The sequence below is a fragment of the Neolamprologus brichardi genome, chromosome 14 (assembly GCF_056152115.1).
Source record: "Neolamprologus brichardi isolate AB-2024 chromosome 14, ASM5615211v1, whole genome shotgun sequence".
Lineage (NCBI taxonomy): Eukaryota > Metazoa > Chordata > Actinopteri > Cichliformes > Cichlidae > Neolamprologus > Neolamprologus brichardi.
Window position 1 is genome coordinate 42,336,796 of NC_142117.1, and position 24,625 is coordinate 42,361,420.

At 45.1% G+C, this 24,625-nt stretch overlaps 1 protein-coding gene across 1 annotated transcript in view; it reads left to right on the forward strand.

The window, feature by feature from the left end:
- LOC102777918 (sodium/potassium-transporting ATPase subunit beta-3-like) overlaps positions 1 to 24,412 on the forward strand; it is a 28,305-nt gene extending 3,893 nt beyond the window's left edge. The window contains exons 2-7 of the mRNA XM_087851379.1: positions 3,143 to 3,271; positions 3,363 to 3,461; positions 18,053 to 18,240; positions 18,316 to 18,366; positions 18,540 to 18,626; positions 23,001 to 24,412. Coding sequence (XP_087707505.1) covers positions 3,143 to 3,271; positions 3,363 to 3,461; positions 18,053 to 18,240; positions 18,316 to 18,366; positions 18,540 to 18,626; positions 23,001 to 23,168 — 722 coding nt within the window. The 3' untranslated portion in view covers positions 23,169 to 24,412. The remainder of the gene's footprint in view (positions 1 to 3,142; positions 3,272 to 3,362; positions 3,462 to 18,052; positions 18,241 to 18,315; positions 18,367 to 18,539; positions 18,627 to 23,000) is intronic.
- The last annotated feature ends 213 nt before the right edge of the window (positions 24,413 to 24,625 follow it).

Here is a 24,625-nt window from a genome sequence, read left to right on the forward strand (position 1 = left end):
ACAAACTAAACAATGTAGTGTAGCTGTGCAGTGCAGCGAGGAGAGCTCAGACCTCTATACTGGAGACACCAAACAGCCACCTCGACAATGTTCACATGTTGGACAGGGAAGACAGACGGTTTGAACGAGGAGTGAAAGAAGCAGCTATGACCATCTTTGTAAGGAGGGCAGGGCTTACGACACCAACTGTCTGCCATCTACAATGTGTATGTGCATAAACCATGTGTATGAATGTTTCATAAATTAGTGATTCATCAATATTTCCACACCTGAATACATACATGCTTACCAGATTTAGTAGAGCACCGTGGAGTATCGGGCTTATGCCACAGCTACCCTAAAGTGAAAGTACTGATCATTATCGAGATTTTTGTTTCTGTAATTGTTAATCCACCAGGATGTACAAACTCTTTAATCAAGCTGATAATTTTATTGCTAAAATATATTTTGTCATTTTGTTGTTATCGATGTTTTAAGATGCCAAATTACAGTTATGTGTTTTCCTGAACAGAAATAATAGTTTAAGTGGGCGATAGATCATATAATCAAGTACAACTGTTCAGTTTCTTCAGTCTGACTCCCTTCTGCTTTCCTGCCCTAGAGGTGCAAGCACATTTAACTTTACTTACAAGTGAATCAGAGAAAGTGGTGCTGATAAAGGTGTAGAAATGGGTCTGTAAGCAGTTTTATGCAGCTGGTATAGACTTCTTTGGTTCACAATAACTCAGATGTACTAATATAGTACAGTAGTATGAACAAAATGTGCTTGAACTAGTTTTTTTGCTAAGAATGTTTCCATGCCACATCCCTCCCCCCACCTCGGCCAGTCCGAAAACCTCTTCCTCCTGCTCCCCCCACCCTACACCCCCCTGAGATGCAGTTCCTAGCCCACCACAAAGACCATTACAACCTGGCCTGAAAATGATCTCTCCAAACTGCAGGACTGCTTCACACAGACAGACTGGGACATATTTCAATTCCAGAACCTAGAAACTTTCACAGGATCAGTACTGGACTATATCAAGTTCTGTATTGGAAATGTGACTGTGGACAAAAGCATTCGGGTTTTCCCAAAACAAAAACCGGCCAGGTTCGATCACTCCTCGAGCCGATCTGAAAAGAGGAATTAAAGACCATAAAAGAAGCATCGAGTCCCAGCTGTCGAGCAACAACACACAGGAGGTGTGGTAGGGCATACAAGACGACATAAACCACAAAGGCAGCACTGTGAAAACAGTGCACTGAGTGTGCAGCTGCCAGAGGAAATATTCTTCACCAGCTTTGAAACACCACAACAGCAGCACTCATCTGCTTCAGCCCTGCTCCCATCCTCATCCTCACCTGGTTCCTGCACCGCTCCACTCACTGTAACGGAGCACGATGTCAGACATGTGCTCCTAGCAGTGAACCCCAGGAAGGGTGCCGGTCCAGATGGAGTACCTGGCAAGGTGGTAAGAGCATGTGCCCACCAGCTCACCCTCATCTTCACCAGAATCTTCAACCTCTCACTGGATCAGGCAGCCATCCCATCCTGTCTAAAATCAGAAACAAACATCCCAGTGCCGAAGAAGTCTTCCATCACCAGCCTGAACGATTACCGCCCTACGGCCCTCACGCCGGTAATCATGAAATGCTTTGAGGAACTAGTCCTTCAGCACATCAAGGATTACCTCCCCTCAGAATTCGACCCCCACCAGTTTGCATACCACGCAAACAGATCCACAGAAGACGCCATCGCCCTCCACTCTGTGCTGAGTCACCTAGAACATGCATGTCCCAATAAAACAATCATCCCAGACATCCTCATCACCAAACTGGTCACTCTTGGCCTCCCCCCTCTCACATGTGCCTGGATAAAGGACTTTCTCACAAACCGGCCCCAGACTGTAAGACTCCGCCCTCATCTCTCCTCCACTCGCACACTGAGCACCAGCTCCCCACAGGGCTGTGTGCTGAGCCCCCTCCTGTATTCTCTCTACACCCACGACTGCAGTTCGACCCACAACAACAATCTCATCATCAAGTCTGCTGCTGACACCACGGTAGGCTGCCTCATCTCAAAGGGAGACGAGGCAGCCTACAGAGAGGAAGTCCTGAAGTTGGCAGCCTGGTGTTCAGAAAACAATCTGGCACTGAACACTAAGAAAACCAAAGAGGTCATTGTCGGCTTCATGAGGCACAGCACTGACTTAGCCCCACTTTACATCAACGGGGAGCGTGTAGAGAGAGTCCACACCTTCCAGTTCTTTGGTGTCCTCATCTCTGCTGACATCTCCTGGAGAGACAACATCTCAGCGGGCGTCTGATGTTCTACCGCTCATCCATTGAGAGCCTGCTAACTTACTGCATCACGGTATGGTACGGCAGCTGCACTAAGGCGGGTAGAGTGAGGCTTCAGAATGTAGTTAAGGCAGCACAGAAGCTCATCAGCTGCTCTCTCCCCGCCCTGATGGACATTTATTCCTCCTGCTGCCTCAGCAGAGCAGCAAACATCATCAAGGACAGCTCCCACCCTGGTTTCAACATGTTCAGCCTGCTTCCCTCAGGGAGGCGCTACAGGTGCATCAGCACAAAGACCCACAGACTCAAGAACAGTTTCTTTCCAAAGGCCATAACCACCCTGAACTAACACATGCACCGATAGCACAGCCCCACCCCCACATTTTTCCAGTTCCCTCCATAAATCACCATTGTGTAATACTAAATTCTATGTGCAATCACTGGTAACTGTATATACAAAACCCAGTTTATTTATATATTTATAAATATCTATAAATATAAATATAGAATATTTATAAAATTTATTTCTTTTGTCTTTTACACCTGATTGTAAATTTGTACAATATATATATATATATATATATATAATTTTTTTTTCCATTTTTGTTAATAATGTCCATATGTGTATATAGAGCAGCAGAACTGCCCCCCCCCCCCCCCCCCCCCGTTTGCACTGAGTATGAGATGATCTGTATCTCACTCTACAACCGTACAGTGACAATAAAGGCGTTCTTTTCTATAATCACTCTTTAAGTGTGGGTACTGGTTTACATAGTATTTTTGATAGTCAACAATGGCTATTCTCTTGCTGTCTATTTAACCACAACAGTGAAACAAAGTAACATTTGAATGTTCTCTGTAGGTCTCATCCTCCTCTTCTACCTCATCTTTTATGGTTTCCTGGGGGGAATGTTTTCTCTCACCGTGTGGGTGATGTTGCAGACGCTTGACGAAAATGTGCCCCGACATCAGGATCGAGTGGCCAGTCCAGGTGCTTTCATTTCCTGTTTCACCCTACTGCTACTCATCCTTACTTATGGTCATTTTTTAAAATTTCAGTAATGACTTTGATTTTGTTGCAGGTTTGGTGATTCGTCCTCATGCAGTTGAAATTACTTTCAACCGCAGTGACCCAGAAAACTACAAACATTACATCCAACAGTTGCACAACCTCCTGCAAAGTGAGTACAACATGTAAACTGCCACACAGAGTCTCTAAACTCATTTCCGGGATTTCTGGAATTGTCAAAACTTGATCTAATCTTTTTCTGGGTTTTCTAGCTTCAACCCCGCTGAACTATTATCATACGGCTTAAAAAAAAGTCTTTATCGAACACACAAAGTAATAGCTCACAGTTCGAATGTACAGGGTGGGCCATTTATATGGATACATATATATATATATATATATATATATATATATATATATATATATATATATATATATATATATATCTATCACCAATCCATATATATATCCATATATATATGGATTGGTGATTAGGGATGGGTACCGGTTTTGACATAAACGGTAGTAACCAGACCGAAAAGCAGCGCACGTTTCGGTGTTTTATTTTGGTGCTTTTTTTCCCTGAGATGTCATACACTTTGGATTCCAGCCAATCATTTTACCTTTGCAAGCGTAGTAGGCGGGCCCAAGTACGTACGTTCTTTTAGAGCAGAGCTACAGATTAAAAATGCCCAAGGCGAAGCGGTCAAAGTCTGGCTGTACATTACAGCAAAAGATGCAAACTCAGCAGCCTGCAACAAGTGCTTTAAGGTGATACTGTCAAAGGAGGTAACACCTCGAATCTGATGAAACACCTGGCGATGCAAAGCGTTTTTTTTAAAAGCCGAGAAATGCACCGTATTTGATAGCTTGCTGTGAGACCTCACACCGAGCACATCTACTGCGGGTGTGGTGCCTGTTATCGGACCCGGAGTTAGCAACATCCCCCAAGAACCCAAAGAGGAGAGTCCTGGCCCCTAGCCCTGCCAGTGTAGCAGAAATGATGACGGATGATGATGGCAGCAGCAGCCTTTCTTCTCTGGGTCAGTAGCTTAATGTTGTTCGTGTGTAATTTACGTTGAGTAGGCTAACCACGTTATTAAATTAATGCACATAAGGTGAACTAGCAAACACCGTCGTAGTTACATGCGGCTGTCTTCTTGTTTGATGGCAGATACTCCCTTCACCCTGGCCAAAAAAGCTAAAATGACCAAAGAAAAAGTGGGAAACAGTTAAACATGGACAGAGTTGGTGTTTTTTCCCCCCATTGATTAAGCACTGCTTCCAGCCAAGAGTGATGCCATAAATCCCCTATAGCTGCCGAAAAGGCTAACATTGTTTTTGTTTTTTAAAAAAAAAACACAGCTAAACATGAGAGGTTTTTGGACAAAGTTTGTGTTCTTCATTCTTTAAGCACCGGTTCGAGCACCGGCACTGTTTCAAAAGTACCAGTTTGGTACTGGTATCGGATAAAACCTAAACGATCCCCATCCCTATTGGTGATATTAAAGTCCTGTTTGTGGCACATTAGTATATGTGAGGGGGCAAACTCCTCAAGATGGGTGGTGACCATGGTGGCCATTTAGAAGTCGGCCATCTTGGATACAACTTTTGTTTTTTCAATAGGAAGAGGGCCATGTGACACGTCAAACTTATTGGTAATGTCACAAGAAAAACAATGGTGTGCTTGGTTTCGACGTAACTTTATTCTTTCACGAGTTATTTACAAGTTTCTGACCACTTATAAAATGTGTTCAATGTGCTGCCCATTGTGTTGGATTGCCAATGCAACCCTCTTCTCCCACTCTTCACACACTGATAGCAACACCGCAGGAGAAATGCCAGCACAGGCATCCAGTATCCGTAGTTTCAGGTGCTGCACATCTCGTCTCTTCACACCATAGACAATTGCCTTCAGATGACCCCAAAGATAAAAGTCTAAGGGAATGCTCTGACCTGGCACCCATAATGTGGTGGTGCACCATCTTGCTGGAAAAACTCAGGGAACGTGCCAGCTTCAGTGCATAAAGAGGGAAACACATCATCATGTAGCAATTTCAAATATCCAGTGGCCTTGAGGTTTCCATTGATGAAGAATGGACCCACTATTGTTGTACCCCATATACCACACCAAACCATCACTTTTGTTGTTCCAACAGTCTTGGAGGGATCCATCCAATGTGGGTTAGTGTCAGACCAATAGCGGTGGTTTTGTTTGTTAACTTCACCATTCACATAAAAGTTTGCCTCATCACTGAACAAAATCTTCTGCGTGAACTGAGGGTCCTGTTCCAATTTTTGTTTTGCCCATTCTGCAAATTCTGTGCGCCGATCTGGGTCATCCTCGTTGAGATGCTGCAGTAGCTGGAGTTTGTAAGGGTGCCATTCGTGAGTAGCTAATATCCACCGAAGGGATGTTCGACTAATGCCACTCTCCAGTGACATGCAGCGAGTGCTACACTGTGGGCTCTTGCTGAATGAAGCTAGGATAGCCACTGATGTTTCTTCATTAGTGACAGTTTTCTTGCGTCCACATTTTGGCAAATCCAACACTGAACCAGTTTCATGAAACTTAGCAAGCAGTTTGCTAACTGTAGCATGGGAGATGGGTGGTCTTGTAGGGTGTCTTGCATTGAAATCTGCTGCAATGATCCGGTTACTGCGTTCACCAGATATCAACACAATTTCTATCCACTCCTCACGTGTTAACCTCTTCAACATGTCAATGGCTGTGAACAAAGAGAAACTTGTAAATAACTCATGAAAGAATAAAGTTACGTTGAAACCAAGCACACCATTGTTTTTCTTGTGACATTACCAATACGTTTGATGTGTCACATGGCCCTCTTCCTATTGAAAAAACAAAAGTTGTATCCAAGATGGCCGACTTCTAAATGGCCACCATGGTCACCATCCATCTTGAGGAGTTTGCCCCCCTCACATATACTAATGTGCCACAAACAGGACTTTAATATCACCAACCATTCCCATGTTATTACGGTGTATCCATATAAATGGCCCACCCTGTAGAACGTCAGTGAACCTCTGTGCTAACATTATGCCCAAAACCTAGCTGAAGTAAGGGTGAATTATAGAAGTACTCCTGCAAATGACTTTGCTTATTCCAGGAAGAAAAGGACCAAGATGTGTTCAGACACGAGCTTGAACCATTAAACTACCTAATGTTTGTTCTCAGACTTAGAATTTAGGTTGAAAAGCAAAATGTTTTTTTACACACATTTCAATGTTGGTGTTTCCTGTAGCACATTTACCATGTCAGTGAATATGACTGGTACATTTAATAGATCACTCTCAATATTGCTTAAAGAAAATGGCTGCCACTTTACTGAAGTGATAAACTGCAAATTGTATGCGTGACATTATGATTGTGTCTGAGTCACCTCAAAGCATTGATCCTCACCGCAGCCAAAATACAAATGACTGTGTGCTTGGACGCATGGGTTTGTCTGTGTGTGTCCATCATGTACTGTTGTGTGCAGAGCTTCATGAAAGACACGTGGATATCATATTTATGGGATATCATTCAGTCTTGATCACCTTCCCTCTCATTGCACCACTTGGTAAAATGTATCCGGTCTAACGTCCCAGCGTCCCCTCTGCAGATCATCGGTGTCTCAGAAGCCCAGGGTCTTTTTGGAGTGTAATTTGTTTCATAGTTAGATGCCTGACTGACAAATGTGTAAAACAAAAACTACACACATTATTCGAAACACATAGCGCACAGTTGTGAATTCCCCCTAATTTTGGTATGATCCGAGCTCAGGCACTAGGCGACTAAGCACAGCACTTACGCATGTGAGCGAGGGGGGAGCTGCTGCCTGCGAGTTTGCTGTAGGAGAAACGCAGCCAGGCAGACAGAGGAGAGCTTAAGTTTGACCAGGTACCAAAGCAAATCATTTGTACTGTACAAATAATGTAAATATGACGGTGAATCACGAAAGATTCATATCAAACTGATCACTTGACCCATATTACGTTACTTGCTCTTCAAGTGAATCAATAAATGGCGAAATGAAAAGCCGAACAACAACAATGCTGTTTTTTTAGAGAGTCTCAGCTTACATGTGTGTTTATTTCATATTTTCAGTTGTTTCCCTCCACGGCTAAACAAACTCTCTAAACCGGTTTCAGTTATAATGGATTGGATTTATATAGAGCTTTTCAAGGCACCCAAAGCGCTTTACAATACCACTATTCATTCACTCTCACATTCACATGTAGCCACAGCTGCCCTAGCTGACAGAAGCGAGGCTGCCATATCACGTCATCGGCGCCAACACCAGTAGGCGGTAGGGTAAAGTGTCTTGCCCAAGGACACAACGACCAGGACAGAGAGCCCAGGGATCGAACCAGCAACCTTCCAGTTACAGATGTGCACACACAATGGACATAAGGGGCTTCTTTCAAAGAAAAAACTCAGGCAGATGTTATTTTATATATTATGCTTTGTATGTTGTTCAGTATATTTCTATGCAAAACAAGGAATTTCAATACACAGCCGTATATTCACAGTTTAAACCAGATATTTACAGTTTATGGAGAAAACATAAAAACATTTTTTTTACTGTAAAACATCAATTTAAACTTGTTTTTGTTTTAGATAAATAAATATTGAAATATCTTTTGAATTAGTTAAATGTCAGAATAAAGAGAGACAGAGCTGTCTATTTTTATCACTTTCATCAAATTTAGGAGAACATGTACACTAAGTTTATTGTTAATTAATAAGAAAACTCCAGACGATTCCATTCTGAGCTGAAGAAGCATCTGATTGGTTAGTAGAGTCCATGTAAGTAAATTGGTGGCACACCTGTGGATGCATATAAGGCAAAACGCAGAGCCTGTTTCTTTGAAATGGGAAAGTCAAGAGATGTCAACCAAAACACCAGCAAATGAATTGTGGAGCTCCATAAGTGTGGCTCAATTTGAATACAATTTGGTGCCATTTACAATTAAGAAATACAGATAGTTTCTCTCTTTACTCTTAAAGTTAACAAATATGTTTTTTATATTTTTATCAATCTAAAAAAAATAAACATTTAGTCTGATTTGATGTTACAATTAAAAAAGTGTTTTTATCTGAAGAGTTTGTAAATATCTGGTTTCAACTGTATATTTGATGATGTTGGTGTTTGGCTTGATTGTCAGCACAGAAAGGGAGAGAGAGAGGGAGAGGGACAGAAAGAGAGAGAGAGAGGGAGAGAGAGAGAGAGAGGAACACAGAGAGAGAGGGGAACAGAGAGGGAGAGAGAGAGGGAGAGGAACAGAAAGAGAGAGAGGGAGAGAGAGAAAGAGAGGAACACAGAGAGAGAGGGGAACAGAGAGGGAGAGAGAGGAACAGAGAGAAAGAGGGAGAGAGGAGCAGAGAGGGAGAGAGGAACAGAGAGAGAGAGGAACAGAGAGAAAGAGAGAGGAGCAGAGAGAGAGAGAGGAACAGAGAGGGGGAGAGAGAGGAACAGAGAGGAGCAGAGAGAGGAACAGAGAGAGAGAGAGAGAGAGAGAGAGACAGAGAGAGAGAGAGAAAGAGAGAGAGAGAGGAGCAGAGAGAGAGAGAGAGGAGCAGAGAGAGAGAGAGAGGAGCAGAGAGGGAGAGAGAGGAACAGAGAGGGGGAGAGAGAGGAAAAGAGAGGAGCAGAGAGGGAGAGAGAGAGGAACAGAGAGAGAGAGAGAGAGAGAGAGAGAGAGGAGCAGAGGGAGAGAGGGGGAGAGAGAGAGGGAGAGAGAGAGAGAGAGGAACAGAGAGAGAGAGAGAGGGGAACAGAGAGAGGGAGAGAGAGAGAGAAAGAGAGAGGAACAGAGAGAGAGAGAGAGGGGAACAGAGAGAGAGAGAGGGGGGGAACAGAGAGGAACAGAGAGAAAGAGGGAGAGAGGAGCAGAGAGGGAGAGAGGAGCAGAGAGGAAGAGAGGAACAGAGAGAGAGAGGAACAGAGAGAAAGAGAGAGGAGCAGAGAGAGAGAGAGGAACAGAGAGGGGGAGAGAGAGGAACAGAGAGGAGCAGAGAGAGGAACAGAGAGAGAGAGGAACAGAGAGAGAGAGAGAGACAGAGAGAGAGAGAGACAGAGAGAGAGAGAGAAAGAGAGAGAGAGAGGAGCAGAGAGAGAGAGAGAGGAGCAGAGAGGGAGAGAGAGGAACAGAGAGGGGGAGAGAGAGGAAAAGAGAGGAGCAGAGAGGGAGAGAGAGAGGAACAGAAAGAGAGAGAGAGAGAGAGGGAGGAGCAGAGGGAGAGAGGGGGAGAAAGAGAGGGAGAGAGAGAGAGAGAGAGGAACAGAGAGAGAGAGAGGGGAACAGAGAGAGGGAGAGAGAGAGGGAGAGAGAGGAACAGAGAGAGAGAGAGGGGAACAGAGAGAGAGAGAGAGAGAGAGGGGGGGGAACAGAGAGGAACAGAGAGAGAGAGGAACAGAGAGGGAGAGAGAGGGAGAGAGAGAGAGAGGAACAGAGAGAGAGAGAGGAACAGAGAGAGAGAGAGGAACAGAGAGAGAGAGAGAGGAACAGAGAGAGAGAGAGAGAGAGGAACAGAGAGAGAGAGAGGAACAGAGAGAGAGAGAGGGGAACAGAGAGGGAGAGAGAGGAGCAGAAAGAGAGAGAGAGAGGAACAGTGAGAGAGAGAGAGGAACAGAGAGAGAGAGGGAGAGGAGCAGAGAGAGAGGGAGAGGAGCAGAGAGAGGGAGAGAGGAACAGAGGGAGAGAGAGGAACAGAGAGAGAGAGAAACAGAGAGAGAGAGAGAGGAACAGAGAGAGAGAGGAACAGAGAGAGAGAGAAACAGAGAGAGAGAGAGAGGAACAGAGAGAGAGAGGAACAGAGAGAGAGAGAGAGGAGCAGAGAGGGAGAGAGGAACAGAGAGAGAGAGAAAAAGAGAGAGAGAGAGAGGAGCAGAGAGAGAGAGGAGCAGAGAGAGAGAGGAACAGAGAGAGAGAGAGAGGAACAGAGAGAGGGAGAGAGGAACAGAGAGAGAGAGAGAGAAAGAGAGAGAGAGAGAGAGAGGAGCAGAGAGAGAGGAACACAGAGAGAGAGAGAGAGAGGAACAGAGAGAGAGAGAGAAAAAGAGAGAGAGAGAGGAGCAGAGAGAGAGAGGAACAGAGAGAGAGAGAGAGGAGCAGAGAGGGAGAGAGAGGAACAGAGAGAGAGAGAGAAAAAGAGAGAGAGAGAGAGAGGAACAGAGAGAGAGAGAGAGGAACAGAGAGGGAGAGAGAGCAACAGAGAGAGAGAGCGAGAGAGAGAGAGAGAGAGGAACAGAGAGGGAGAGAGAGCAACAGAGAGAGAGAGAGAGAGAGGAACAGAGAGGGAGAGACAGGAAAAGAGAGAGGGAGAGAGGAGCAGAGAGGGAGAGAGAGGAACAGAGAGAGAGAGAGAGGAACAGAGAATGAGAGAGGAACAGAGAGGGAGAGAGAGGAAAAGAGAGGGGGAGAGAGAGGAACAGAGAGGAGCAGAGAGGGAGAGAGAGGAACAGAGAGAGAGAGAGAGGAGCAGACAGGGAGAGAGAGGAACAGAGAGGGGGAGAGAGAGAGGAATAGAGAGAGAGAGGAACAGAGAGAAAGAGAGAGGAGCAGAGAGAGAGAGAGGAACAGAGAGGGGGAGAGAGAGGAACAGAGAGGGAGAGAGAGGAACAGAGAGAGGGAGAGAGGAACAGAGAGAGAGAGAGAAAAAGAGAGAGAGAGGGGGGGGAACAGAGAGGAACAGAGAGAGAGAGGAACAGAGAGGGAGAGAGAGGGAGAGAGAGAGAGAGGAACAGAGAGAGAGAGAGGAACAGAGAGAGAGAGAGGAACAGAGAGAGAGAGAGAGGAACAGAGAGAGAGAGAGAGAGAGGAACAGAGAGAGAGAGAGGAACAGAGAGAGAGAGAGGGGAACAGAGAGGGAGAGAGAGGAGCAGAAAGAGAGAGAGAGAGGAACAGTGAGAGAGAGAGAGGAACAGAGAGAGAGAGGGAGAGGAGCAGAGAGAGAGGGAGAGGAGCAGAGAGAGGGAGAGAGGAACAGAGGGAGAGAGAGGAACAGAGAGAGAGAGAAACAGAGAGAGAGAGAGAGGAACAGAGAGAGAGAGGAACAGAGAGAGAGAGAAACAGAGAGAGAGAGAGAGGAACAGAGAGAGAGAGGAACAGAGAGAGAGAGAGAGGAGCAGAGAGGGAGAGAGGAACAGAGAGAGAGAGAAAAAGAGAGAGAGAGAGAGGAGCAGAGAGAGAGAGGAGCAGAGAGAGAGAGGAACAGAGAGAGAGAGAGAGGAACAGAGAGAGGGAGAGAGGAACAGAGAGAGAGAGAGAGAAAGAGAGAGAGAGAGAGAGAGGAGCAGAGAGAGAGGAACACAGAGAGAGAGAGAGAGAGGAACAGAGAGAGAGAGAGAAAAAGAGAGAGAGAGAGGAGCAGAGAGAGAGAGGAACAGAGAGAGAGAGAGAGGAGCAGAGAGGGAGAGAGAGGAACAGAGAGAGAGAGAGAAAAAGAGAGAGAGAGAGAGAGGAACAGAGAGAGAGAGAGAGGAACAGAGAGGGAGAGAGAGCAACAGAGAGAGAGAGCGAGAGAGAGAGAGAGAGAGGAACAGAGAGGGAGAGAGAGCAACAGAGAGAGAGAGAGAGAGAGGAACAGAGAGGGAGAGACAGGAAAAGAGAGAGGGAGAGAGGAGCAGAGAGGGAGAGAGAGGAACAGAGAGAGAGAGAGAGGAACAGAGAATGAGAGAGGAACAGAGAGGGAGAGAGAGGAAAAGAGAGGGGGAGAGAGAGGAACAGAGAGGAGCAGAGAGGGAGAGAGAGGAACAGAGAGAGAGAGAGAGGAACAGAGAATGAGAGAGGAACAGAGAGGGAGAGAGAGGAAAAGAGAGGGGGAGAGAGAGGAAAAGAGAGGAGCAGAGAGGGAGAGAGAGGAAAAGAGAGGGGGAGAGAGGGGGAGAGAGAGGAAAAGAGAGGGAGAGAGAGGAGCAGACAGGGAGAGAGAGGAACAGAGAGGGGGAGAGAGAGAGGAATAGAGAGAGAGAGGAACAGAGAGAAAGAGAGAGGAGCAGAGAGAGAGAGAGGAACAGAGAGGGGGAGAGAGAGGAACAGAGAGGAGCAGAGAGAGGAACAGAGAGAGAGAGGAACAGAGAGAGAGAGAGAGAGAGGAGCAGAGAGAGGAGCAGAGAGAGAGAGGAACAGAGAGAGAGAGAGAGGAACAGAGAGAGGGAGAGAGGAACAGAGAGAGAGAGAGAAAAAGAGAGAGAGAGAGAGGAGCAGAGAGAGAGAGGAACAGAGAGAGAGAGAGAGGAGCAGAGAGGGAGAGAGAGGAACAGAGAGAGGGAGAGAGGAACAGAGAGAGAGAGAGAAAAAGAGAGAGAGAGAGAGGAGCAGAGAGAGAGAGAGGAACAGAGAGGGGGAGAGAGAGGAACAGAGAGGGAGAGAGAGGAACAGAGAGAGAGAGAGAAAAAGAGAGAGAGAGAGAGGAGCAGAGAGAGAGAGAGGAACAGAGAGAGAGAGAGGGAGAGAGAGCAACAGAGAGAGAGAGAGAGAGGAACAGAGAGGGGGAGAGAGAGGAACAGAGAGGAGCAGAGAGAGGAACAGAGAGAGAGAGAGAGAGAGAGAGAGAGACAGAGAGAGAGAGAGAAAGAGAGAGAGAGAGGAGCAGAGAGAGAGAGAGAGGAGCAGAGAGGGAGAGAGAGGAACAGAGAGGGGGAGAGAGAGGAAAAGAGAGGAGCAGAGAGGGAGAGAGAGAGGAACAGAGAGAGAGAGAGAGAGAGAGAGAGAGAGAGAGAGAGGAGCAGAGGGAGAGAGGGGGAGAGAGAGAGGGAGAGAGAGAGAGAGGAACAGAGAGAGAGAGAGGGGAACAGAGAGAGGGAGAGAGAGAGAGGAACAGTGAGAGAGAGAGAGGGGAACAGAGAGAGAGAGAGGGGGGGAACAGAGAGGAACAGAGAGAAAGAGGGAGAGAGGAGCAGAGAGGGAGAGAGGAGCAGAGAGGAAGAGAGGAACAGAGAGAGAGAGGAACAGAGAGAAAGAGAGAGGAGCAGAGAGAGAGAGAGGAACAGAGAGGGGGAGAGAGAGGAACAGAGAGGAGCAGAGAGAGGAACAGAGAGAGAGAGAGAGACAGAGAGAGAGAGAGACAGAGAGAGAGAGAGAAAGAGAGAGAGAGAGGAGCAGAGAGAGAGAGAGAGAGGAGCAGAGAGGGAGAGAGAGGAACAGAGAGGGGGAGAGAGAGGAAAAGAGAGGAGCAGAGAGGGAGAGAGAGAGGAACAGAGAGAGAGAGAGAGAGAGAGAGGGAGAGAGAGAGGAGCAGAGGGAGAGAGGGGGAGAGAGAGAGGGAGAGAGAGAGAGAGAGAGGAACAGAGAGAGAGAGAGGGGAACAGAGAGAGGGAGAGAGAGAGGGAGAGAGAGGAACAGAGAGAGAGAGAGGGGAACAGAGAGAGAGAGAGAGAGAGAGAGAGAGGGGGGGGAACAGAGAGGAACAGAGAGAGAGAGGAGCAGAGAGAGAGGAACAGAGAGGGAGAGAGAGGGAGAGAGAGAGAGAGGAACAGAGAGAGAGAGAGGAACAGAGAGAGAGAGAGGAACAGAGAGAGAGAGAGAGGAGCAGAGAGAGAGAGGAGCAGAGAGAGAGAGGAACAGAGAGAGAGAGAGAGGAACAGAGAGAGGGAGAGAGGAACAGAGAGAGAGAGAGAAAGAGAGAGAGAGAGAGAGGAGCAGAGAGAGAGGAACACACACACAGAGAGAGAGAGGAACAGAGAGAGAGAGAGAAAAAGAGAGAGAGAGAGGAGCAGAGAGAGAGAGGAACAGAGAGAGAGAGAGAGGAGCAGAGAGGGAGAGAGAGGAACAGAGAGAGGGAGAGAGGAACAGAGAGAGAGAGAGAAAAAGAGAGAGAGAGAGAGGAACAGAGAGAGAGAGAGAGGAACAGAGAGGGAGAGAGAGCAACAGAGAGAGAGAGAGAGAGAGAGAGGAACAGAGAGGGAGAGAGAGGAACAGAGAGAGAGAGAGAGGAACAGAGAATGAGAGAGGAACAGAGAGGGAGAGAGAGGAAAAGAGAGGGGCAGAGAGAGGAACAGAGAGGAGCAGAGAGGGAGAGAGAGGAACAGAGAGAGAGAGAGAGGAACAGAGAATGAGAGAGGAACAGAGAGGGAGAGAGAGGAAAAGAGAGGGGGAGAGAGAGGAAAAGAGAGGAGCAGAGAGGGAGAGAGAGGAAAAGAGAGGGGGAGAGAGGGGGAGAGAGAGGAAAAGAGAGGGAGAGAGAGGAGCAGACAGGGAGAGAGAGGAACAGAGAGGGGGAGAGAGAGAGGAATAGAGAGAGAGAGGAACAGAGAGAAAGAGAGAGGAGCAGAGAGAGAGAGAGGAACAGAGAGGGGGAGAGAGAGGAACAGAGAGGAGCAGAGAGAGGAACAGAGAGAGAGAGGAACAGAGAGAGAGAGAGAGGAGCAGAGAGGGAGAGAGGAGCAGAGAGAGAGAGGAACAGAGAGAGAGAGAGAGGAACAGAGAGAGGGAGAGAGGAACAGAGAGAGAGAGAGAGAGAAAGAGAGAGAGAGAGAGGAGCAGAGAGAGAGAGGAACAGAGAGAGAGAGAGAGGAGCAGAGAGGGAGAGAGAGGAACAGAGAGAGGGAGAGAGGAACAGAGAGAGAGAGAGAAAAAGAGAGAGAGAGAGAGGAGCAGAGAGAGAGAGAGGAACAGAGAGAGAGAGAGGAACAGAGAGGGAGAGAGAGCAACAGAGAGAGAGAGAGAGAGAGAGGAACAGAGAGGGAGAGAGAGGAAAAGAGAGGAGCAGAGAGGGAGAGAGAGGAACAGAGAGGGAGAGAGAGCAACAGAGAGAGAGAGAGAGAGAGAGAGAGAGGAACAGAGAGGGAGAGACAGGAAAAGAGAGAGGGAGAGAGGAGCAGAGAGGGAGAGAGAGGAACAGAGAGAGAGAGAGAGGAACAGAGAATGAGAGAGGAACAGAGAGGCAGAGAGAGGAAAAGAGAGGGGGAGAGAGAGGAACAGAGAAGAGCAGAGAGGGAGAGAGAGGAACAGAGAGAGAGAGAGAGGAACAGAGAATGAGAGAGGAACAGAGAGGGAGAGAGAGGAAAAGAGAGGGGGAGAGAGAGGAAAAGAGAGGAGCAGAGACGGAGAGAGGGGGAGAGAGAGGAAAAGAGAGGGAGAGAGAGGAGCAGACAGGGAGAGAGAGGAACAGAGAGGGGGAGAGAGAGAGGAATAGAGAGAGAGAGAGAGAGAGAGGAACAGAGAGGGAGAGAGAGGAACAGAGAGGGAGAGAGAGGAGGATGAGGACAGAACAGAGATGGAACAAGAGCAGGTGGCTAAGCCCCGGGTATACAAAGTGTCTGGCTCCACCTCTGCTGTAGATCCTGGTGAGGTGGATCAGTGAGTACACTCATGATGTACTCTGAGCTCTGGCTCTTCATTTAGGTGTTTAGTTCCAGTCGCATATGTCAGAGTAAGGATTTGAGTATGATGATGTACATTTTGACAGAAGCCAATTAAACCTAACAGTACTATAATAATTTTACCTGAACTGAGCACAGACTCTGGTAAAAACTGAGAAACTATATACAGCGCAAGAAGATCAGATCATCTGCTGCTTTCCTTAGCAGCAGATGTCTGTCCAGCAGACAGGATCAAACAACCCTGAAAAGTCGTGTTAATGTATGTAAACCACAGAAGAAGCATTGCTTTTCACATAAACACCGCAGCACATCTGAGGTTGGATAACTGCATGCTCACAGCCAACATGCCATCCATCTGTGAAACACAGTGCAGGCAGTATCATGGATTGATAAAGCTCTGTGGCTGTCTGAATTACATGTGCTTGCAGTGATTCGAAACTGTATTAAACATGTTCAAAGACAAAAGAATTCCAACAGGACGGATGAAGAAGCTCATGTAAGAGTCCTGAGCTACACTGGCAGAAGGCTGACCGATAAATCAAAGAAATATTGATAAAGTGAAATGGTTTGTAGGCCAGAAAAGAGTAGAGTGCCCACTCCAGATCAGGGAAGAGACCCTGCCCCAAGTGGAGGAGTTCAAGTATCTCGGGGTCTTGTTCATGAGTGAGGGAAGAAGGGAGCGGGAGATCGACAGATGGATTGGTACAGCAGCTGCAGTTTTGCGAACGCTGTACCGGTCTGTTGTGGTGAAGAGAGAGCTAAGTGTAAAAGTGGAGCTCTCAATTTACCGGTCGATCTACATCCCTACCCTCACCTGTGGTCAAGGGCTGTGGGTAGTGAACGAAAGAACGAGATCGCGAATTAGTGATGGTAAATTTGATTCTTTTTACTGAATCGAGTTTTAATGAGTCACTCACCAAAGTGAATCGGATTTTTTGAGTCATTTGATTCACTGAGTCAGTTGACCAGAGAGTGCAAAATATGTACATTTTCAATCAAACTTGATTTGTTTCTCTTTTCATGTCCTACTGCTAAGATGAATGATTCTAAAAAAAACACTTTTATAGAGCAAAAAAGAGCAAAAACATTTCTAAAATTAAGCAATTTCCTAGCAAAATTGCTTAATAAACATTTATTTCGTTTATTTGTATTTTATTAGTATTTTCCTTAAATGTGTCAAATATATATTTTCTCATCTAAATATCCACTGAGCTGTGAGCCAGGGGGCGGTAATGCGCCTTAACATTGGTTGCCAACCAAGAAGAAGAAGTTGTGAGCCAGGAGGGAGGGGGTGAGTGAGTGAGTGAGTGATTTGTTCGCTCTATGATTCAGCACAGGAGGGAGGGGGTTAGTGAGTCCTGAGTGATTCGCTTATGCTTACGATTCAGCACAGGAAGGGAGGGGGTGAGTAGCTCAAATGTGCTGTTAGCATGTTAGCAGAGCGATGCTACTGTGAACCGAGGAGCTATTTTCTTGATGTGAGCTTCTACTCAGGGTTTTTTCTTCCAGTTCAGAGCAGAAATGCTTTTGTTAAGAAACTGGCTGTTGTCCCCCCCCCCCACAATTTTAATTATAAGCTAGATATATTTCTACTAATGGAATTAGTTTGCTAACAGCAACAGGGATGAGTCAGTGAGTCAGTTGGGCTTGTGAATCGTGATTCACGAGTCAGTAAAGTGATTATCGAGTATTGAACAATTCGTTCACGAATCGAACATCACTATCGTGAATACAAGCGGCGGAAATGAGCTTCCTCCGAAGGACAGCTGGCCTCTCCCTTAGAGATAGGGTGAAAGTTCGGCCATCCGGGAGGGGCTCAGAGTAGAGCCGCTGCTCCTCCACATCGAAAGGAGCCAGTTGAGGTGTTACGGGCATCTGACATCCCCCTGGTGCCTCCTGAGCGAGGTTTTCCGTGCATGTCCCACCGGGAGGAGGCCCCGGGGCAGACCCAGGACAGGCTGGAGAGATCATATCTTTCGGCTGGCCTGGAAATGCTTTTGTGTTCCCCCGGATAAGCTGGAGGAGGTGGCTGGGGAGAGTGAGGTCTGGGCTTCTCTGCTTGGGCTGCTGCCCCCGCGACCTGGCCCCAGATTAGCGGAAGAAAATGGATGGATGGATGGGTTTGTAGGATCAGAGCTAGAGCAGGGGTGGGGAACTCCAGGCCTGGAGGGCTGGTGTCCTGCAGGTTTTAGATGTGTCCTTGATCCAACACAGCTGATTTAAATGGCTAAATGACCTCCTCAACATGTCTTATGGCTCTCCAGGGAATGAACTCATCATTTGATTCAGGTGTGTTGACCCAGGGTGAGACACCTAGAGTTGCCCACCCCTGATCTAGAGTTGATTGACTTTACTGTGTGTTGTCTAATACGGTAGTGTCGACTCTGCCCCTGCTCAGACATACAAGCCTCATTTTGTCTTTCTTCCTCTTCAGGTTATAATGACAGTATTCAGGAGCGTAATGACTTGTGTATGGTGGGCGAATACACTACGCAGGACAATGAGCCGGTAAAGAAGGTTTGTCAGTTTAAACGAAGTACACTGCGTCAGTGTTCTGGTTTGCCTGACCCCAGCTTTGGGTTCAAGGAGGGGAAACCCTGCATCATAATCAAGCTGAACCGGGTCAGTGAAGCACTTGTTGATTTTAAAAAAGCCAAAAATGACTTGCGTGAATGTTAATTAAAAACCTGTCTGCAGGTAATCGGCCTGAAACCAGAAGGAGATCCCTACATCAACTGCACTGCCAAGGTAACCCACAACATGCAAATATCCCATGGTGCACCTGTGAAGCAGAGGAGAAACGTAAAAGGAGAATTCACCACATTTTTAGAAGTGCAAATTAGAAAGTTTCAGTAGTAAATGAAATTACTTTTTCGAACTATTAAATTGAAGAACTGTATATGTGCCTCACTCTCTCGTAGAGAGCCACTTCCTTGCAGATGCAGTACTTTCCGTCTGAGGGTCGTCTGGATAAGATGTTTTTTCCATACTACGGGAAGAAGTCTCACGTGAGTAAATATTGCATGCTGGGTACTTATTCAGAAGTATTTTTATGTAGCAAAAAAAAATCTGATTTATTTCTACTTTTCTATTTATGCAGGAAAATGTCAGAGCAACTTTAACGTTAACGGTTTTCCTCTCGCTTTGACAATACTTCTAGTTTTTAAAGCGTCAAAGTTTACTTAACATACAAGGAATGAATACAAGAATAGTATTTGATACAGGTTGCTAAGCTTTATTTAAATATTTACCTTTAATTTTATTTGTATAGCACCAAATCACAACAACCATAAGGAGAGATCATTTGTAGGAACTGATGCTGCCATAGGTCTCAGCTGCTCAGGATTCCCATGATGCATCGAGTTTTTCTTCTTCAGTAACCTTGTGTTTATACATCACTCTGCATTTAATTTTGTTAATCTCTGTCTCTCTTCCACAGCATGTCTTTATCCTCTTTTCCTTCTCTCACCCCAACCAATCACAGCAGATGGCCCCGCCCCTCCCTGAGCCTGGTTCTGCCGGAGGTTTCTTCCTGTTAAAAGGGAGTTTTTCCTTCCGCTGTCGCCAAAGTGCTGCTCATAGGGGGTCATATACAGTGGGGCAAAAAAGTATTTAGTCAGCCACCGATTGTGCAAGTTCCCCCACTTAAAATGATGACAGAGGTCAGTAATTTGCACCAGAGGTACACTTCAACTGTGAGAGACAGAATGTGAAAAAAAAAAAATCCATGAATTCACATGGTAGGATTTGTAAAGAATTTATTCGTAAATCAGGGTGGAAAATAAGTATTTGGTCAATAACAAAAATACAACTCAATACTTTGTAACATAACCTTTGTTGGCAATAACAGAGGTCAAACGTTTACTATAGGTCTTTACCAGGTTTGCACACACAGTAGCTGGTATTTTGGCCCATTCCTCCATGCAGATCTTCTCAAGAGCAGTGATGTTTTGGGGCTGTCGCCGAGCAACACGGACTTTCAACTCCCGCCACAGATTTTCTATGGGGTTGAGGTCTGGAGACTGGCTAGGCCACTCCAGGACTTTCAAATGCTTCTTACGGAGCCACTCCTTTGTTGCCCGGGCGGTGTGTTTTGGATCATTGTCATGTTGGAAGACCCAGCCTCGTTTCATCTTCAAAGTTCTCACTGATGGAAGGAGGTTTTGGCTCAAAATCTCACGATACTTGGCCCCATTCATTCTGTCCTTAACACGGATCAGTCGTCCTGTCCCCTTGGCAGAAAAACAGCCCCATAGCATGATGTTTCCACCCCCATGCTTCACAGTAGGTATGGTGTTCTTGGGATGCAACTCAGTATTCTTCTTCCTCCAAACACGACGAGTTGAGTTTATACCAAAAAGTTCTACTTTGGTTTCATCTGACCACATGACATTCTCCCAATCCTCTGCTGTATCATCCATGTGCTCTCTGGCAAACTTCAGACGGGCCTGGACATGCACTGGCTTCAGCAGCGGAACACGTCTGGCACTGCGGGATTTGATTCCCTGCCGTTGTAGTGTGTTACTGATGGTGACCTTTGTTACTTTGGTCCCAGCTCTCTGCAGGTCATTCACCAGGTCCCCCCCGTGTGGTTCTGGGATCTTTGCTCACCGTTCTCATGATCATTTTGACCCCACGGGATGAGATCTTGCGTGGAGCCCCAGATCGAGGGAGATTATCAGTGGTCTTGTATGTCTTCCATTTTCTGATGATTGCTCCCACAGTTGATTTTTTCACACCAAGCTGCTTGCCTATTGTAGATTCACTCTTCCCAGTCTGGTGCAGGTCTACAATTCTTTTCCTGGTGTCCTTCGAAAGCTCTTTGGTCTTGGCCATGGCGGAGTTTGGAGTCTGACTGGTTGAGGCTGTGGACAGGTGTCTTTTATACAGATGATGAGGTCAAACAGGTGCCATTCATACAGGTAACGAGTGGGGGACAGAAAAGCTTCTTACAGAAGACGTTACAGGTCTGTGAGAGCCAGGGATTTTCCTTGTTTGAGGTGACCAAATACTCATTTTCCACCCTTATTTACGAATAAATTCTTTACAAATCCTACCATGTGAATTCATGGATTTTTTTTTCACATTCTGTCTCTCACAGTTGAAGTGTACCTCTGGTGCAAATTACTGACCTCTGTCATCATTTTAAGTGGGGGAACTTGGACAATCGGTGGCTGACTAAATACTTTTTTGCCCCACTGTAATTGTTGGGTTTTTCTCTGTATGTATTATTGTACGATCTACTGTACAATATAAAGCACCTTGAGGCGACTGTTGTTGTGATTTGGCGCTATATTGATAAAACTGAATTTAATTAAACTGAACACAATTTATTGTATACAGAATTAAAGCAGGACCCTCAAAGAAAAGAGAACCAATCTTACCATGGCCTAAAGGAGTATGAAACATTTGAGGATTAGCAACATTGCAAAAGCCTGAAATGCCAAGAAAGTCCATACACAGTTATACGAATTGATTTGTCAGTTCTCAGAAGAAATGCCTATAAGAGGCATGAGGAATTCCAATTTGCAGTGAAAAAGCCTGAACTCTAACGGTCCACCATATACAAGCAAAGGTGAGCCCATAAAGGGCAGGAAGTAAACATTCCTTACCAAATAAAGAAACCAGAACCTTACATGGAATGTGCCTCCAGTTTAAGGCAAGGTTTACAAATTTTCAGTACAACAATGACAACTTTTATCACAATCACTCAAACAGAACCCAAGACTGAGCTGAAGGGAGGAATAAAATCTCACGGAGTTAAAATGCATTTCATGAGAAAATTAATTATTTTTTAGTGTCTTGCTGCAAGAGCTGCAAGCTTACAAGGAGGAGGCTGCAGAGGGGTAAGAGGGGTAAATGCAATCATTCTGTTAGAATGACTGCAATTGATCTCTAGATCAACATAAATGACCAGGCTATTGGAATGATGAGGGAGATGGATAAGACTGGGAATTTCAGCTTGGTGACAGGGACTGGCCGCTTGAAGGGAGATTGAACTGGGCAGCCATCTGCCGCAACTGGTTGGGGTTGGTGGGAGGAAGACATAACAAATGCCATAACTTAATAATCACCAATGATTAAATGCAGAGTGGTATATAAAAACACAGTGAGTGAAGAAATGATACATCATGGGAAGCCCCTAGCAGCCTTGGCCTATGGCAGCAGACACAGAGGGGTCTGAAACCTGAAGGCTCTGGCTCCCATTGTACTTGTGGTTCCCAGAGTGATAGCAAAGTACTGTATTTGGGTGATGCACTACTGTGAAGTCTTTAAGATGAGATCAGGCTTAATTATTCACGACTGAGCATATGAGAAGGAGTTTAAATTCAATTCTGGATTTAATAGGGAGCCAATGAAGAAAGGCCAATAGATATGAATTAACAAACCACTGCAGCACAGTTGGTTTCATACCTAAAGCATGCTCTAATTGTTGTAAGAATGTAAAATACTATGGTAAATTGTATCGAATGCTGCACTGCACTCTAGCAGGACAAGCACACAGTTGACTCCACTGCCATAGGCAAAAACATCATTTGTAACAGTGACTATACTGTTTCTGTACTGAAAGTTCTGAACCGTGATAGAAAGTAAAAGAAAGGGTTTCTGATCAGTTAGCTGTTTCACAAATACTCTATCAAAGTTAGCTGTTTCACAAATACTCTGTCAAGAATTTTTGAGATAATATAAAGGTTGGTGAGCTGGGTGAAGTGATAGATTACTGGCAGCTTTTAGGCCTGTAGTATGTAGCCCATTAATAGAGATGGGATGATCATATTTAAGATTGAAGGATTAACTAATGGTAGGACTTCTTTGTGCAGTCTAAAAAACATGTTGATGGTTTGGAAGAAGTAATTAAAGAAATTCATTCAGAAAGTTATGGGTTATCTTATCTTATGGTTTGGGAGCGAGTAGCAAATAACACAATTTGGTCTGGTCCTTAATTTATGCAGTAGATGATGAAGGCTTTGTAGGCTGTCTGCAACCTAACCCTCCCAAACTTTCTTTGAGTTCTGATTTACTAAGTACATGGCTTTCTCAGCAGAGGTGGCAGGCATGCATAGTGTTATTCATGTTCAGTTTCCCAGCTTTATGCCAAAGATTGAAGTTATCCTTTTGGCCAGTATTCAAGACTGGGTTTGTAAGTTGAAGGTGTTATTTAGCTGAATAATTCTCTCCCATACAGTTCACCACTCAGGAAAACTGGAGCTCAGACTTCTTGGATTGGTCTGCCAGTACAATTAACTACACAACAGCCATATTTTTAGTTGGATAACTTCAATAAAATTGCTGGCAAAGGCTGCAGAAGACTCCAGTTAGATGAGGTTAAGCCAAGAAGATGGCTATGAGCTACAGCTAACAACCTCTCTCTCCGTTTACAGCCTGACTACGTGCAACCGCTTGTTGCAGTCAAGTTATTGTTCACAAAAGAAGACTATAACATCGAGCAGACGGTGGAGTGTAAAGTTGAGGGTTCTAACCTCCGCAATGATGATGAGCGAGACAAATTTCTGGGTCGCGTCACTTTTCGGGTCAAAGTGTCAGAGTAACCAGACATAACAATTGCCATGAACACCACAAACTGGGTTTACACTGGCAATTGGTCTCCAGTTCTGGATACTTTTTAACATGGACCTGATCTTATCTCTGTCTGTTCAGACTCTAAAGAAGTGATCAACTCTGGAGAAGTGGGACATTTCACTGGTTTTACTGCCTATATCTTTCAGACCTCCTGTTTCAGACATAGTTAACCCCAACAGATGTTTTATTTGCTCCAGATCTGCATTTTATTAAAGGGAAAACCAGAGTAACTGACTGTAGTAGAGTCTGTTCTGACAGCTGGAGCAGATCAGGTCTGCTGTGGGGCGCATGTAAGCCAGCGGCACAATGATGTGTTGTTTTTAAATTTATGTATGTTAGTGATGTAATAAAACAGTAATATTATAACTGCCATGTCTGACAGAGGAGTGCAACACACTGAAATGTAGTTTACATGTGACCTGGTGGTTGGTAATCAGATTACCTACAATCCAACCAGATAATGCAACAGGAACTGCCTTTGAAATATTCATTGTACTGCAGTGAAGAACTGTGACTGTCATTAATTACATCAAATAATGTTAGACCCCATTTCTTCTGCTTTGTGTTCTGATGCAGTCTACAAAGAGCCCATTTAGTTCCTGTTACCCACTGTATTGAAATTGGCTGCCGTTTATCTAAAGGGTTCACATAAGTTCATTCCCAGGAAATAGGACTGAGTGCCCAAAAGACCAAATTTTGTTAAGATACAAAAAATACAGCATTAAATTTGACTGAAATAAAAACTTTTCTTCAGTTTTTCACAGTTAAACATGAATAGAAATAACACTGCCTGTCCTGCTGTCATAAACATGGCCAGAAGATGTCACTGTTTTGTCATAAATCATGTTTGCAGAATTTCTTTAGATTCTTTTTCAGTATAATTTATTCGATATTTGTAAAAAGTTTTCCAGTGTTTATTAAGCATAGAATTTTTTTTTAGAAATGTGAATAATGTGTAACTGTAATAACTAGTGTTTTGGGACTATAGAAACAGATGAAACCAGCAGAGCTTTTCACCTTCATCACATGTCATTGTTTATATATATATATATATATATATATATATATATATATATATATACACACCATTTTTTACAAAATATTCTGAACAAAAGGCACCACTTGAACGTTGTTAAACCATGTTTGTTTCTGGATGATCAAAAACAGGAAACCTAATGACACATACACTGCTGGAAATAAAACGAAGCTCTAACACTTGTCAGTGATTTATTCTCTTTCTTTTAATATTATTATTATTATTATTATTATTTTTTTTTTTTAAAGCTCCTATCAGACGTCCCTCTCTTTTTCATATCACTGGGCTTTTATATGGATTGAAGATTTCCTGTCAAAAAAAGCTTGTGCAAATGCAGAAAATAAAGGAACATGCGGTCTCTAAAAATTCATGCTTGATATCTATAATGAT